Source organism: Meles meles, chromosome 5 (genome assembly GCF_922984935.1).
Source record: "Meles meles chromosome 5, mMelMel3.1 paternal haplotype, whole genome shotgun sequence".
Taxonomy (NCBI): Eukaryota; Metazoa; Chordata; class Mammalia; order Carnivora; family Mustelidae; genus Meles; species Meles meles.
In genome coordinates, this window is record NC_060070.1 from 80885489 (window position 1) to 80900132 (window position 14644).

Here is a 14644-nt window from a genome sequence, read left to right on the forward strand (position 1 = left end):
AGTTTTTCCTCATTAGATAAACCCATGTCCCTTTGTAGTGTATATGTGTGTACACACACACACACACACACACACACACACACACACATCTTATACATTTTGTTTTTATAGTCTGTGTCATAGCCCCATGGAATAAGTATGTTTAAAAGAAGGTGGCTTATAATCTAAAATCCTTTCTAAAAATTCCAGGTCTATCCTTTGAAATAAAAAGATCCACTTAAGGGGCGCCTGGGTGGCTCAGTGGGTTAAAGCCTCTGCCTTCGGCTCAGGTCATGATCCCAGGTTTCTGGGATCAAGTCCCGCATCGGGCTCTCTCCTCAGCGGGGAGCCTGCTTCCTCCTCTCTCTCTGCCTGCCTTTCTGCCTGCTTGTGATCTCTGTCTGTCAAATAAGTAAATAAAATCTTTAAAAAAAAAGAAAAAGATCCATTTAAGATTTTAACAAAAAAATATTTTTAAAAAAATTTTTAAGGAAAAATATTTTATAGTTTACTTTCTGAACAATAATATTAAAACATAATTTGTGTTTAAAGTTAAGTGTTTCATGATATGAACTAATTTCCTTGAATTATAGATGATGAAATTTTCAGTGAATTGACGAGTGGTTAGTCATACTGAGATAAATAGCCACTCTAGGAATTATGCAAGTTCAGCTACACTTATGTGTGATTAGTTAGATGTGCCAATGAGATTTTAGCCACAGGTTCAACTACCACATATAGATCAGTTTTTATTATTATTCCATGATTATAGCCTACCCCTCAAAATATTTGGAAGTGCATAGTGCTGTTCATAGGGTTCCTGTGCAAAAGGAATCTGTTGGAATCAGTAGAAATCCAGAACCTTCTCCGGACAGTTTTGTGATAAAATTTTTGCCTATGACAGTGTGGAAGTAGTTTGTCTAAAAACCTCCAGTGTATGTATCTAATAGCATAATTTTGCATTTCAAGATCAGTACTTGCCAGAAAATAGTGTGCTTTGCAAAGTCTGTGATTAGTCTGGTAACTCTTAAATTTCAAATCATATCGTGTTTAGCTCCACAGATGTGATAATTTTCCCAATTTACTGAAGTGTGTTTAGGTATCTGTCTGATGGCTAGACTTGATTCTGGGCATAGGATTCAAAGAATTGCTTAGCAGTATGCTGTGACCTTTCCCATTAACTTAGGTACTTTATTTCAGTGCATAGCATGTAGCAACCATATGGTTGTGCTAAAATGAGAATAATTATAATGTTAAATGGATATTTCCACTTAAAATAAACTTTTTATATAATCTTTGTTACTAATGTGTATCTCACATTTTAGTCATCTTTAATTCAGAATGATTTTCTAAAAGTCATTGTGATGTTCTTAAATTGTGATCTCAAGAGACTACATATTTTTTATTTAAATTCACTTAATTAACATATACTATATTATTTCAAGGGTACAGGTCTGTAATTCACGAGTCTTATATAATACCCAGTGCTCATCATAACATGTACCCTCCCCAGTGTCCATCATCCTGTTATTCTATCCCCTCATTCCTGCCCCCCTGCCAGCAACCCTCAAGTTTGTTTCCTAAGATTAAGTCTTTTATGTTCTGTCTCCCTCTCCGGTTTCATCTTGTTTCATTTCTTTCTCTCTATATTAAATGACTTATAAACAAACACATGGAGGTTGAAAGCTCTCACCTAAGGGCTATTTATGTATAGATTCATGGATTAAAAACTTTGAAAGGTTTTTCTGTGAGCGAGAGAATTTATCCCTATGCATGTGAAGCTAGAACAGTTAAATAACTCTAAGTTTAAATAATTGACATTACTGGTACCCTTTCTGACCTCAACTACTATATTCTTATTCCTTTTAATACTTATTTTAATTTGAAGTCAGAATATGAATAGAGTTCAGTGATTAAAATTTTTTTTTTATCTTAAGCCATTAAAATACTGTGGTATGTAGCTTGTCAGAGTTACAATTGTTGGAAAGCACATGTTATTCCCGTTTGATTTTACATTTTTACATTTTTCACATGTTCAACACTAATTTTCTTTATGACTTATGTGCTTAAAATGCACTTAGATATGAAAAAAGGGTCCATTTAGTTAACAGATTATATTATATATAATATGCATAATATGTATTATATATTATATATATTATATATAGTTAATATAGCTCAGTCAATAAAATATATAAAATATATATATTCTGTATATGCATATCATTTACTTCATAGATACACTTCTTTCCAAAAAAACAATTCTGGATACTATATTAAGTATAATTCAACTGATTATATACATTTTTGAGAGTAATACAACTGATTATATACATTTTGAGAGTAATATATGCAAATATATTTATATATATTTGATATATATATACACACATATTTGAGAGTAATATATGCAAATATATACAACTGATTATGTACATTTTGAGAGTAATATATACAATCATAGTGGCATCATCTATATGGCATTATCAGTCCAGTCCAGGAAAGAATCTTTTGTCCTTTCTAAACCAAATAGAGAAAAGCTTACTTTTTTTTTTTTTTTTGACACAGTTCTTTATTGTTTCACTGATAGTTGGGATCTTTTCCAACTTTTTTTTTTAAATTAATGAACTCTTTTTTAGAGAAATTTCAGATTTAATGCAAAATTGAGCAGAAAGTACACAGAGTTCCCATATATGTTCTATGCCTTACACATGCAAAACCTCCCCCACTATAAGTATCTCACATCAGAGTGATACACTTGTTACAATCAATGAACCTACACTGACACATCATTATCATCCAAAGTCCATAGTTTACATTAGGGTTCACTCTTGGTCTTTGCACATTCTATCAGTTTTGAGAAGAGTATAATGGAGAAATTTATCCACCATTGTTGTGTCATAGAAAAGAGTGTCACTGCCCTAAAAATCCTGTGTTCTGCTTTTGCATCTTTCCCTCCACCCAACTACTTGCAGGTTTACTTATGATCCAGTTGCCTTGAACAGATACAAAGTTGCAAAGTGTATAAAACATATCATATGTCCTGGTCTTGAAAGGGAAGGGAGTTGTTATGCCTTGATTGTGGTCTTGGAGTTCAGAAAATTTTTTTCTGTGAGTGAATCATGATGATAAGATATTATAGCCTAATTAGTGATGATTTTCTTTCTGTATCAAAATCATTTAGCAAATTCTGAAGTAATCCTTAGAGAATCTAAAGATAATAGATGATTCTTTTCTAGTTTTACATTGAATAGGTTCTCAGTGAAGCAATTAAAATTTAATTTACATGAGAAACATTGTTATGAATATTAAAGTGGTATGTGTTTTGAATTGGACCCCCTTAAGAGTGTAACTGTGAAGAAGTTCAGATGACTTTTATCTACTAGTCTGTGACTTTAGAGATACATTATCATGTATTATTCTTGACCTTTAATATCCTAATTATTCTCTTGTTTATTAACAGCTTTACTGGAATTGCTTGAAAAATTTGTGCTTCATCTCTCCGAAAACCTCTCGGAATGCTACTTCCCCTCAGTGGAATATACAGGTATGTTTTGAGCATCTTGAATTTTGAAAAAACAATTACCTAAAAAATAGTATTTCATAGAGCTGTCTAATTAGATTAAAAATAAGCACAAGGTTTCTCATCTTAAAAATTTCTCACTTTGTGCTTTGTACAGTGTGAATATCTTTCAATATCTTTTGTGCAAATATTTGGGTTTTCTTGTAACCTGCTAACTCCTTTTTGACCTCTTTTTTTCCTGTCAACCCATCAAAAGTTGTTTTTCATTAAGGCAGTGTCTTCCTCTCTTTTGATTCTATCCACTATCCTCTAGGATCTCATTTGTTTGTACTATTTTACCTACCTCATATATTGATAACTTCAAAATTCACATCTTCGATTCAGAGATCTATTATAAGCTTCACTGCTTAATAGGTAAATATCACCTAGATGTGCTGTAGAAATCGTCAAACTGGAAATGTGAAGCAGGGCCCTCACCTCATCATACCTTATTAACGAATATCCTTTTTCTACATTATCTGTTTTGGTGGGCAATACAGTCATCTACTGTCCATCTAAACTGGAAACTGAAAAATGATCTAAGTCCATATTTTCTTCTCAATTACCAAACTATGTTAATTCTGTGTTCTTAATAGATCTCAAATTTATCTGCTTAATTGATCTCTTCATTGTTCAGGCCACCATTACTTCATGCCTAGGGTATTACAACAGCCCTTTCCTGGTGTCGCTGATTAGAATCTGATTTCTTTTCAAAGGTATTCTTTATGCTGCTCTCAAGGTGACCTTTGAAGTACAAATGTGACCTACTCATTCCTCTACCCCTTGAAAGATCCCCATTGACCACTGCATAAAATCTAAACTTCTTTCCATGATACCCAAAGCCTTACATTTTTTCCCTTTTCTTTCTCTCTGGCATCATGTCTTTCTCTCCATGCCTTCTGTTTATTTTTCAGGAACACTAAACTATTAGCAGGACTGCCAGCTTCTCCCTTCCCCCACCCAAAGACACATTCATTTATGAAATGCATATAGAATTTTTATAAGCATTTAGACACAGCAATAAACAAAAGAGGGAAAAGATCTTGCCTTCTTGTGGGAAGACAGACAATCTTTAGTAGATCAAATAGTATGGTGGCGAATGAGAAATGCCAAGCAGGAAAGAGGGCTAGGGAGTGCTAGCTTGGGATGGGGGTTACATTGTTAAATCCTGTTCAGACTAGCAGAGTTGGGAGCAAGATATGTAGATGTTTTCAGGAGAGGAAATTCCAGCTGTTGACCAGGAAAGAGATAAGTATGGCTGAACATGAGTATGCGAGAAGCACTGTCAGTATTGAAGTCAGAGAGGGAAGGATGATAGAGCGTTTTTGAAAGTCACTGCAGGGTCTTGAACATAGCCACACAAGCTCTGATTTACATTTTTACAAAAAGATTGCTGTGGCAGGTATGTTGAGCAAAGATTGAAGGGAGGAAGAGGGCTAAGGCAGGGAGATGAAGTAGGAAGCTATTAAGAAGATCCACATGAAAAGTGGTAACGGTTTCGATGAGGATGTCAGTGGGAGATAGTATTTGGATTATGGGTATATTTTGATGATTGAGCCAACAGAATTGAGTAACAGATTGACAATGGCATGTGAGAGAAAGAAGGAATCAAGGAAGACTCCAAGTTATTATTGATCCAAGCCACTGGAATGATTAAATTATTATACACTGAGATGAGGAAGAATGGGGGAAAAAATAAGTTGGAGAGAGGAGGTGAAGAGCTTGCTTTTATGTTATGTTTTAGATACTTGTTATATATTTAAATGAATTATTTTTTATACATTGGATATTTGAATCTGGAATTTAGGGGAAAGGTGTGGGCTGGAAATATATATTGCTAAATTATCAGCTTAGTATATGAAGCCAATATGCATCTCTGTCATGTCTTTCTCATATTCTGACTTAATGTCTAATTCTTCATGTGACAGTAAACTCTTGTAGCATAGTTTTTATGTCTTATCTGTCACATCCTCTGCAACTAGAATGACAATGTTAAGAAATATTTGACAAATAAAAGAAAGAATAGCTAAAAGAATGAAGGAGGGAGGGCTTTATAAACAGTGCCAGTTTGTCTTAATTCTAACAGGCAATAGATTAAATCCCTTAAGATTTCCGAGCAGAAGCTTTACTTGACTCATCTGTACTTTAGGAAGATTATTTTAGCGACTGTGTAAAGGATGAACTAGAGTGCAGAACTGAAATCTGCCAGAGGTGAATCTCCAGGCATGAGGGTCAGTCAAGTAGAGAAGTAGCAGAAACTTATGAAAATAATCAAGGGATATCGTTCCTCTTCCTTATAAGGGTAACATGACTTCTCTGTTTGCTGAAGAAATCCTCATTTAAATATTTATTCAAGTTAGACAGTATACATCATATTTCCTTAAAAAGAAAAATATATGCTTTCAGTCTGGCCCAGCCTATCCTTCTGGTCCTATTACTCACCACTGATCAAAGGCCTCCTGTGCATTCATGCCACTGAAACTTTGCTCCTACTGTTCCTTCTAGATGAGCTTTTCTTCCCCCATATGATAATGTAAAACTTAACTGTAAAGTTGCAGCTAAAATGTTCACTTCCCTCTTACTCCGAAGTAGATGTTCCTCTTCTCTGCTCATTATATTCACTTTAAACTACCATTTTGATATTTATTATATTGTATGTGGCTAGTTCAGATTATTCCATTAGGTCTCAAACCCCTTTGTACCTTTGGTATAGTATTTGATATATCTTTATTGAATTAAATATATAAACTGTAACATCAGCATCTGTATTCACACCAGTACATTTGTGTAATAATTCTAAATATATCGCTATTTACAAATACACATATGAACATATACCTAATTATTTACACAGCCCGTTTAATGCAAATTTGGCAAAGGGATAAAAGAGAACTGAAGAAAATGAGAACAAAGAAATAAGAAGAAAATGTAAGGTAGCATTAAATAGGGATTAAGGTAGGTGAAGGCAATTGAAACTTATTGAGTAACTCTTGCGAGTTAAATAGTGTGCTGAAGTACATATGTCTATTATATTATTCAACCCTATAACTGCTCTTTGCAGTAGGCATAATCATCACTTTTAAAATCAGGAGACTGGGGGCGCCTGGGTGGCTCAGTGGTTTAGGCTGCTGCCTTCAGCTCAGGTCATGATCTCAGGGTCCTGGGATCGAGTCCCGCATCGGGCTCTCTGCTCAGCAGGGAGCCTGCTTCCTCCTCTCTCTCTGCCTGCCTCTCTGCCTACTTGTGATCTCTCTCTGTCAAATAAATAAATAAAAATAAAATCTTAAAAAAAATAAAAAATAAATAAAATAAAATCAGGAGACTGAGGTACAGAGGAAAGAAAACAGAGATTGTGAGGAGAGTTTCGAAGAAAAACATTTGTGAAGAAAATTATAACTTTATGAATAAACCTGAAAATGTTTATGAAGAGATGTATATGTATATGAAGAAATGTATATGAAGAGATACAGGGATTAATGATCAAGTCTATGGGTATGAAAGGAAATAAGAAGTGATAATTATGGAGATTTGCATGGCCAGAGGGGGTATCTCCCTAGTCTTCATTATAATCTCCAATTTCTATAGCTCTCCTTGACACATTGTTATGTTGTATCATATTTTCTGTAGATAATCTAAAATGAACATTATGTTGTATACATAATCTAAATACTCAATAAGACTAATTGCTCAGTGTGTATTTATTCAGTGCCCTTTGTAGAATTTCTAAATTATGATGTGGGAGATCTCAGATGTTGGCTCTTTTGAATGTATTATCTAGGCAGATAAACCCCAAATATGAATTTAAATTCTTTAAAGGCTCTAACTGAATAGCTCTCCACTGGAATTTTAGAGTACAGCCAAAAATAAAGTCACTTCCTGTTTGATTATATAATATATGTTATTATGATATAGTAAACTTGTTGTTAATATCATTTTCTTCCCATGGCTTTAGCTATCCTCACCCTTCACCCCTTTTGGGGGGGGGCGCTGGTGGAACAATGATTTCCTATTGTAAAATTTCACTGTATTTATTTTAAATAAGTAAAAAACATGTTTTGATATAAAAAAGAAAATGCTGGGTGGATATATTCAATATTTTTTCATGTTTCTTGAAATGAGAAATTGATTGTCTTTTTAAAAATGACAGCTTGCTTAAACCCTAAGGTAGCTGAAATTAGAATAACACAATCATCCATCTGTTGTTAGTTCCCTCAGGATTCCAATCTATTATAAAATTTTCAGATCTGGAAAAATCAAGTTAGTTTAGCTGTTTATCCCCTTAAAGAAAGAGGAATGAACAAAGTTCTGCACATTTGCAGTTTGTAAATCTATAAAGCATCTTTCCAAGTCTTAACCGATACTAATTTTTTGTTGGTTCAGTTCCCTGGAATGAGTTGGGAATTTTTTTTTCCTAATGTAATTGCTTCTTTAAATGATAAACTAAGTACTCCTTTAAAGGTAGGAAATATTTTTAATGTTTTATCTTTATGTTGCTAATCAAACAGTTGGAAAGAAATCAGAAAATTTTGTATTGTTTCACCTTTTGATTATCAAAATACTTTTTAAACTTAATATTATTGTCAAAAATCTTTTATACTTTTTTTGGATATTCAGCAAATATGCTCTTTGCCACCTTCCATTTATGGAACATGTTTGTGAGTATGCTTAATAATTGCAAGGAAGTATATAATATGAATTAATTACGATATCCTCAAGTAGGGGAAATAGTGCATCCACCTAAAATGATGAATTAAATAAATTGCAACAACTAGTAAAATAAAATAAAGAAAATGACATTTTTCAGCTGGTTATTTTCAGGCAGTGTGCCTTTAAGTATAGTATTTGTACTGGGTTATTGTCAAATGAGGGGTTTTGTTTTAAGTGTCATAGGTGTTTAGTGGAAAGAGTGATCAGTGTTGACTAGTGCCATTGTGAAAAACAAGAAGAAGAAGCAATACTGGAGCAAGAAAGTGGTATGGCTAAAACAAAAAGTAGGAGAGGAGGAGTCTTGCAGGAAAGGGTAATAGCATAAAGACTTGGAAAGAAATCCTTTTTTCTAAATAATGCTGACTATACCAATTAGGGGCTGACACTCTTACAGTAACTTGGCCACAAGAAATTGAATTTTATATCCATATGAGTTCAATAAAATAGATAGTTATAACCCTGTGTTTAAAGAGAAGCAACAGAATCTGCTGACCAACTCTGGGAAAGGGAGGAGGTAGGAGAGAGTGTACTTGACTGGTTGACTTCTTTGGGTGGTGAGAGTTCTTTGACTTTAGAACAGTTACAGCAGGACTTCAGAAGAATCATTAAACAGCCAAGCAGTAACTGCTTTTCTAACCATGGAAATGTATTCCAGTGGAGAAATTCTTTGCTCTTGCGAAAATTAATTTTTTTCCACACCATTAGCCAAGTGCCAGGCAGAATAGATTTCATTTCTTCTACTGCTCTATGTGCTAGCTTTGTGAACCAAAAATAGAACAGAATGCATTACCAGAGTGAGCAATTTCAGTCAATATTAAGTCAATTTTTCCAACTCATTTTCTTCTGAGACCATTATATTTACAATTACATGGATTGGTTATTTCAAATAGTCAATGCTTTGATTAAATTAGACATTAAGTAGGGTAAGTATGATGGTACAGGCGTCATTGTTTGTTTGACTTTTTATCAGCAACTTGTTATACTTTTCATAGTGACTCCAGGGAGTAGGAGTTATATCATCCATTTATTACTTAATTTCAATGTACAAAATATATTTTTAAGTCCCTATCTATTTCCATCTCCAACTTTCTCCATTTGATATGCAGTGCAACTTCTTGTTCATTCATTTTTGCATTTATGTATTCATTCATTCAGTGTTTGTTAAGCACCTATTATGTATCTTACACATAGATGTGCACATTTCAGTGAGTCACTGGTTACCAATGAAGACATCCATTTTTATCACTGAATTTTATTTATTTTATCCCATCAGTTTTATTTCTGAAGACTTTTTTTAATGTTTTTTAATGTTAAGTGCATTACTGCTTCACAAGTTGTATTTAGTCTAGATTGTATATAACAAAAGATTATTTCACTGAACTTTTGTAGTCAGAGATCTGTTTCCGTTTGTCAAGTTGTCATATATCAAACACAAATTTAAAATTGAAGTATCTCTTTTAACAAAATATATAGTAAATAGAAAACTATTTTCTGATTTCTTCATTCCTGCTTGGAAAACTTTATTTTTTCAAATGGGTTTTATTCATACTACTGTCCCCTGTATCTATCAAATACTAGGGGTTTTTTTCAGTGGGTATTTGATGTTTGTTCTGGTATGCTTGATACCCCCATATATTCTCACTAAAAAGTGATTTAACCACTTTTTGAAGATTTTTGAAGACTTAACTACTATATTTTTTAAAGTGAAATTTGTGAAATGGAGTGTTACTGTCTGATTTTAACTATATCTAAACTTTTATTCCTTTAAATGTGGATCTCAAGTTCAGTGCAGAGGAAATAAGCTGTAGAGGTTTTTAAAAATACAAATGACTGGATATTCACCCTCAGCAATCTCATCAGCGGTATGGAGTGAAGTGTGTTTGTCTTTACTTTTTAAAAAACTCAGAGAATTTTGATGTACAGCTATAATTAGGAACCATTATCTGTTGACGTGTGCAGATTTAAGTTTCTACTCTGAATATACAGAAACATAAACTTTTAGAGAGAGAATAGATCTGGGAAATTATTTGTACAATCCTAGAAAAGTTCAAAGGACTCCTCAGATGACAGCTAGACGACTCTGGAATGACTCTTTCCTTACATAGGAAAGAAGTAAGAACCTGAATCATACAACATTTGAGTGTCATAATCCTTTTGGGCAACTACTCTCACCTTGATCCTTAAATATTCCATTCTTCATTGATAGAGGTGTCAGCATCTTCTCCTAGAAGCCACCATGATGTATAGGATACAATGGCATCAGGGACACTCATTATTAGCACCATTAGCCAACTGCACACTCCTCCTACTGTAATGGTACTTAGCTGTGTCATGCTTTGCAGAAGAGGAACATTGGTATTACAAGTGCCTGATCAATGTATTAATGAAGATAAATATTTCTCATGTTTAATAATCCAGTTTTATATGTACTAGAATTCAAAGTGTTATCATCTAATCGAAGTTAAAACTGTTCTGGTAATAGTTTATAAAAATCAATCTTTTATATAAGTACAGAGAAGTGGAATTCATGGATCAGAGAATAGAAGTATGTTTAATTTTATGAAAAATTGCCAAACCATTTTCCAAAATAGTTGTACCATTTTAGACTCTTGCCAGCATCATATGACAGTTCCAGTTCCTCCTTATTCTTACTGACACTCAGTATTTTCCATCTTAAATTTTAGCCATTTCAATGGGTGTGCAGTAGTATCTCCATGTTGTTTTCATTTGCATTTTCCTGATGACAAATGATGTTGAACACTTCTTTTGAGATGTCTTTGCAAGTATTTTGCTTCTCACTCACCCCCATCATTTCTATATGGGTTTCATGACTTTTTATGTTTGAATTATGGGTGGTAGTTATATAATGATTATGGATTCAATCTCTTGTCCAATTTATACTGCATATCTTTTCTTCCATTATGTGGCTTGTCTAGTTATTTTCTTAATGTCTCTTGATGAAATTTTGATGAAATACAGTTTGTCAACTTTTCTTTTTTTCTTCTGTGGTCCGTACTTTCAGGGTTTTATTCAGAAAAATCTTTGCCTACATCAAGACCATAAAGATAGTTTTCTATACTTAATAATTTGCCTTTTACCTGCAAGTCTATAATCAATTTTGAATATTTTTTTGTGTATGTGTGAGATAAGGGTTTACATATTTTTTCCCAGATATCTACTTGTTCCAGAACAATTGTTTGAAAATCTTTCTTATCTCAGTTGAATTGGTTTTATATTTTGTCAAAACTTAAGTATATAAGTAAGAACATACAACTTGTTCTTATTCTTAGGAGAAAAGTTCTACATTGATTTTGAATGTCAAACCAACTTTACATTTCACAGATGAATTCCTCTTGATTATGATACTTCATCCTTTTAATATATTACTGAATTTGAAAGGCTAATATTTTAAAAATATTCTATTTATATTCATGTGCAATATTGGTCATTAGTTTTCTTTTAATGTCTTTGAATTATTTGGGGATCATGGTTAAGTGTGCAAGATTGTTATTATTTTACTTATTTGATAGAATTCACTTGTGACACCATTTGGGTCTGAGTTTTCTTCATGGTCTGCTTTTTAAATATTAATTCAGTTTCATTAATAAATGTAAGACTTCAGATTTTCTGTTTCTTCTTGGGTCTGTAGGATCTATGGTGATATTTCCTCTTTTATTCTTGATCTGATAATTTGTGTTTTCTCTTTCTCCTTTTTCTTATAGCCAGGTAGAGATTTGTCAATATTATTGATCTTTTCAAAGAATCAGCATTTGGTTTTATTGTTATCCTCTGTACTTCTTTTTTTTCTATCTTATTGGTTTCTATTGTGTTTTATTTCTTTTCTCTGCTGACTTTAGGTTTAATTTCCTCTTCTTTTTCTAGCATCTGTGATGGAAGCTTAGATCATTGACTCACCTTTATTCTTTTCTAATATAAGGATATAGAGCTATAAAGTTTCCCCTAAGCAATGCTTTAGTTGCCTCCCAACGCATGTTTAGAAATGTCTTAATTACCATTTCATTAAAAATATTTTCTGATTTAGCTTGCTAGCTTGCTAGCTTGCTTTGACCTTGATTAATTTACAGTGTGTTGTTTAACTTTTCAAGAATTTGGAGATTTTCCAGATATCTTTTTATTACTGATTTCTATTTTAATTCTATTTGTGTTTATAGATTATACTCTGTATAATTTAATTTCTTTCAAATTTTTTGAAACTTTTTATGGTGAGTAAATGTTCTGCCTCAGTAAATGTTCCATTGACAAGTGAAAGGATATATATTTTAGAGTTGATAGTTGTAGTGTTCTGTAAATAACCAATAAGGACAATTTAGTTGCTCATGCTATTCAGATTTTCTAAATAGTTTCTAAATTTTTGTCTGTTTTTGGTGCAAACACAGATATAGTAGTGTTGAGCTTTCCTTTTATTACTTTATGCTTACCTACTTGTCCCTTTAATTCTTTAGTTTTTGCTTCATGTATTGTAAGGTTTTCCAATTTGGTAAATATGTATTTAGTATTGCTTTTTCTTCTTGATGAATTGACCATGCTGTTATTTTTAAAAAGTCTTTTTATCTCTAATACTCCTTGCCCTGAAGTGTATTTTGTCTGATAATAATACAGACGTTCAGCTTTCTTATAACTGGTGTCAGTATAATATGTCTTCCCATCTTTAATATATCATGTCTTTTAGTTTAAAAGGCATCTAAAGATATATAGCGTGTGGTTGCATCTTGCTTCCTGCTTTTAATTCAGTCTCAGAATTTCTGCCATTTTTTTGGTGTTTTTAGCCCATTTACATGATTACTGATATCTTAAAATTTTATCTATGATTTTGATATTTTTGTCTACTATGAATTAATACCATGTCTTTCACATAAGAACATTACAAAAGTTTATTTCCATTTGTCCTTCCTGTATACTATTTTTCCTATGTGTTTTACTTTTACATGTTATTATTCCTTTGAATCAATTATTTTTAAGTAAATTAAGAAACAAGAACAAAGTTATTTATATTTGCACATACATTTACAATTTCTTACACTCTTGTATGTGTGTTGTATGTGTACGTATCCGTGTATTCATCTGGTACCATTTCTCTTTAATATGAAGAACTGTAGTGTTTTTTTGTTTTGTTTTTGAGTATAGTTGACACACATATAGTTACACTAATTTCTGGTGTACAACATAGTGATTCATTAAGTTTATACATTATTCTGTGTTCACTACAAGTGTAGCTGCCCTCTGTGCCCATGCGTTGCTATTGCAGTATCAAGTGACTGTATTCCTTTAAACTGTGGCTTTTATCCCCATGATTTATGCATTCCATAACTGAAACCCCTTCACCCATTTTGCCTAAACTTCCACCCCACTCTCTTTGGCAAGCATCAATTTATTCTCTGTATTTGTAGGTCTGATTCTGCTATTTATTCTTTTTTTCCACATATGAGTGGAATGATATGGTATTTGTCTTTCTCAGTCTGACTTATACTCTCTTTGTCCTTCCATGTTATTACAAATAGCATGATACCATCCTTTTTTGGCTGTGTAGTACTCTGTGTGTGTCTCTGTGTGCGCATGTATGGTAGGCACATATGCATACCACATCTTCCTTATCCATTCATCTACGGATGGGCACTTAGGTTGCTTCCATATGTTGGCTACTGTAAATAATGCTGCAGTAAATATAGGGGTGCATGCATCTTTTTGAATATTTTCATTTTCTTTGGGTCATACCCAGTAGTGGAATTAGTGGGTCATATGGTATTTCTATTTCTATTTTTTTTTTTTTTGAAGGAACCTCCATACTGTTTTCCATAGTAGATGTACCAGTTTATATTCCCACCAACAGTTTACAAGGGTCCTTTTTCTCCATATTTTTGCTAACACTTGTTATCTCTTATCTTTTTTATTTTAGCCATTCTGACAGGTATAAGGTGATGGCCCAAGAATGTTCAGACTTGTTTATTCATGAAAGTCAAAATCTGAGAAAAGAAACACAAATGTCACAAAAAAAACCCACTTCAGGATATACATTGAATAAACAAATTTCAACATATCTACATAATGGGATAGTACTTGCAATAAAAAAAATACTATTGATACATGTTACAGTATGGAATGCATCACAAAACATTGTGTTAAGAGAAATAAAAAACACAAAAGGGTACATATTATGTGATTCCATTTATATGATGTTCTAGGTAAAGCCAACCCAACAGTGAAAGAGATCAGAACAGTGGCTGGTTTAGGGAAGAAGGATGTGCAAGAATTGGCTAGAAGAGAGCATGAGGGAACGTCTACATGATGGAAATATTCCATATCTTATAAGCGAGTGGGTTATACAGCTTGGTGCATTTGTCAAAATTAATTAAACTGTACATTTAAAATCTTTATATT

The 14644-nt window shown here is 32.8% G+C and overlaps 1 protein-coding gene across 5 annotated transcripts in view; it reads left to right on the top strand.

The window, feature by feature from the left end:
- The window catches only part of TBC1D32 (TBC1 domain family member 32), a 229233-nt gene that overhangs the window by 176861 nt on the left and 37728 nt on the right, over window positions 1-14644 (top strand). For all 5 annotated transcript variants that reach the window (XM_046005958.1, XM_046005963.1, XM_046005961.1 and 2 more), the window contains one exon: window positions 3443-3526. In XM_046005958.1, the coding sequence (XP_045861914.1) occupies window positions 3443-3526 (84 nt within the window). The remainder of the gene's footprint in view (window positions 1-3442; window positions 3527-14644) is intronic.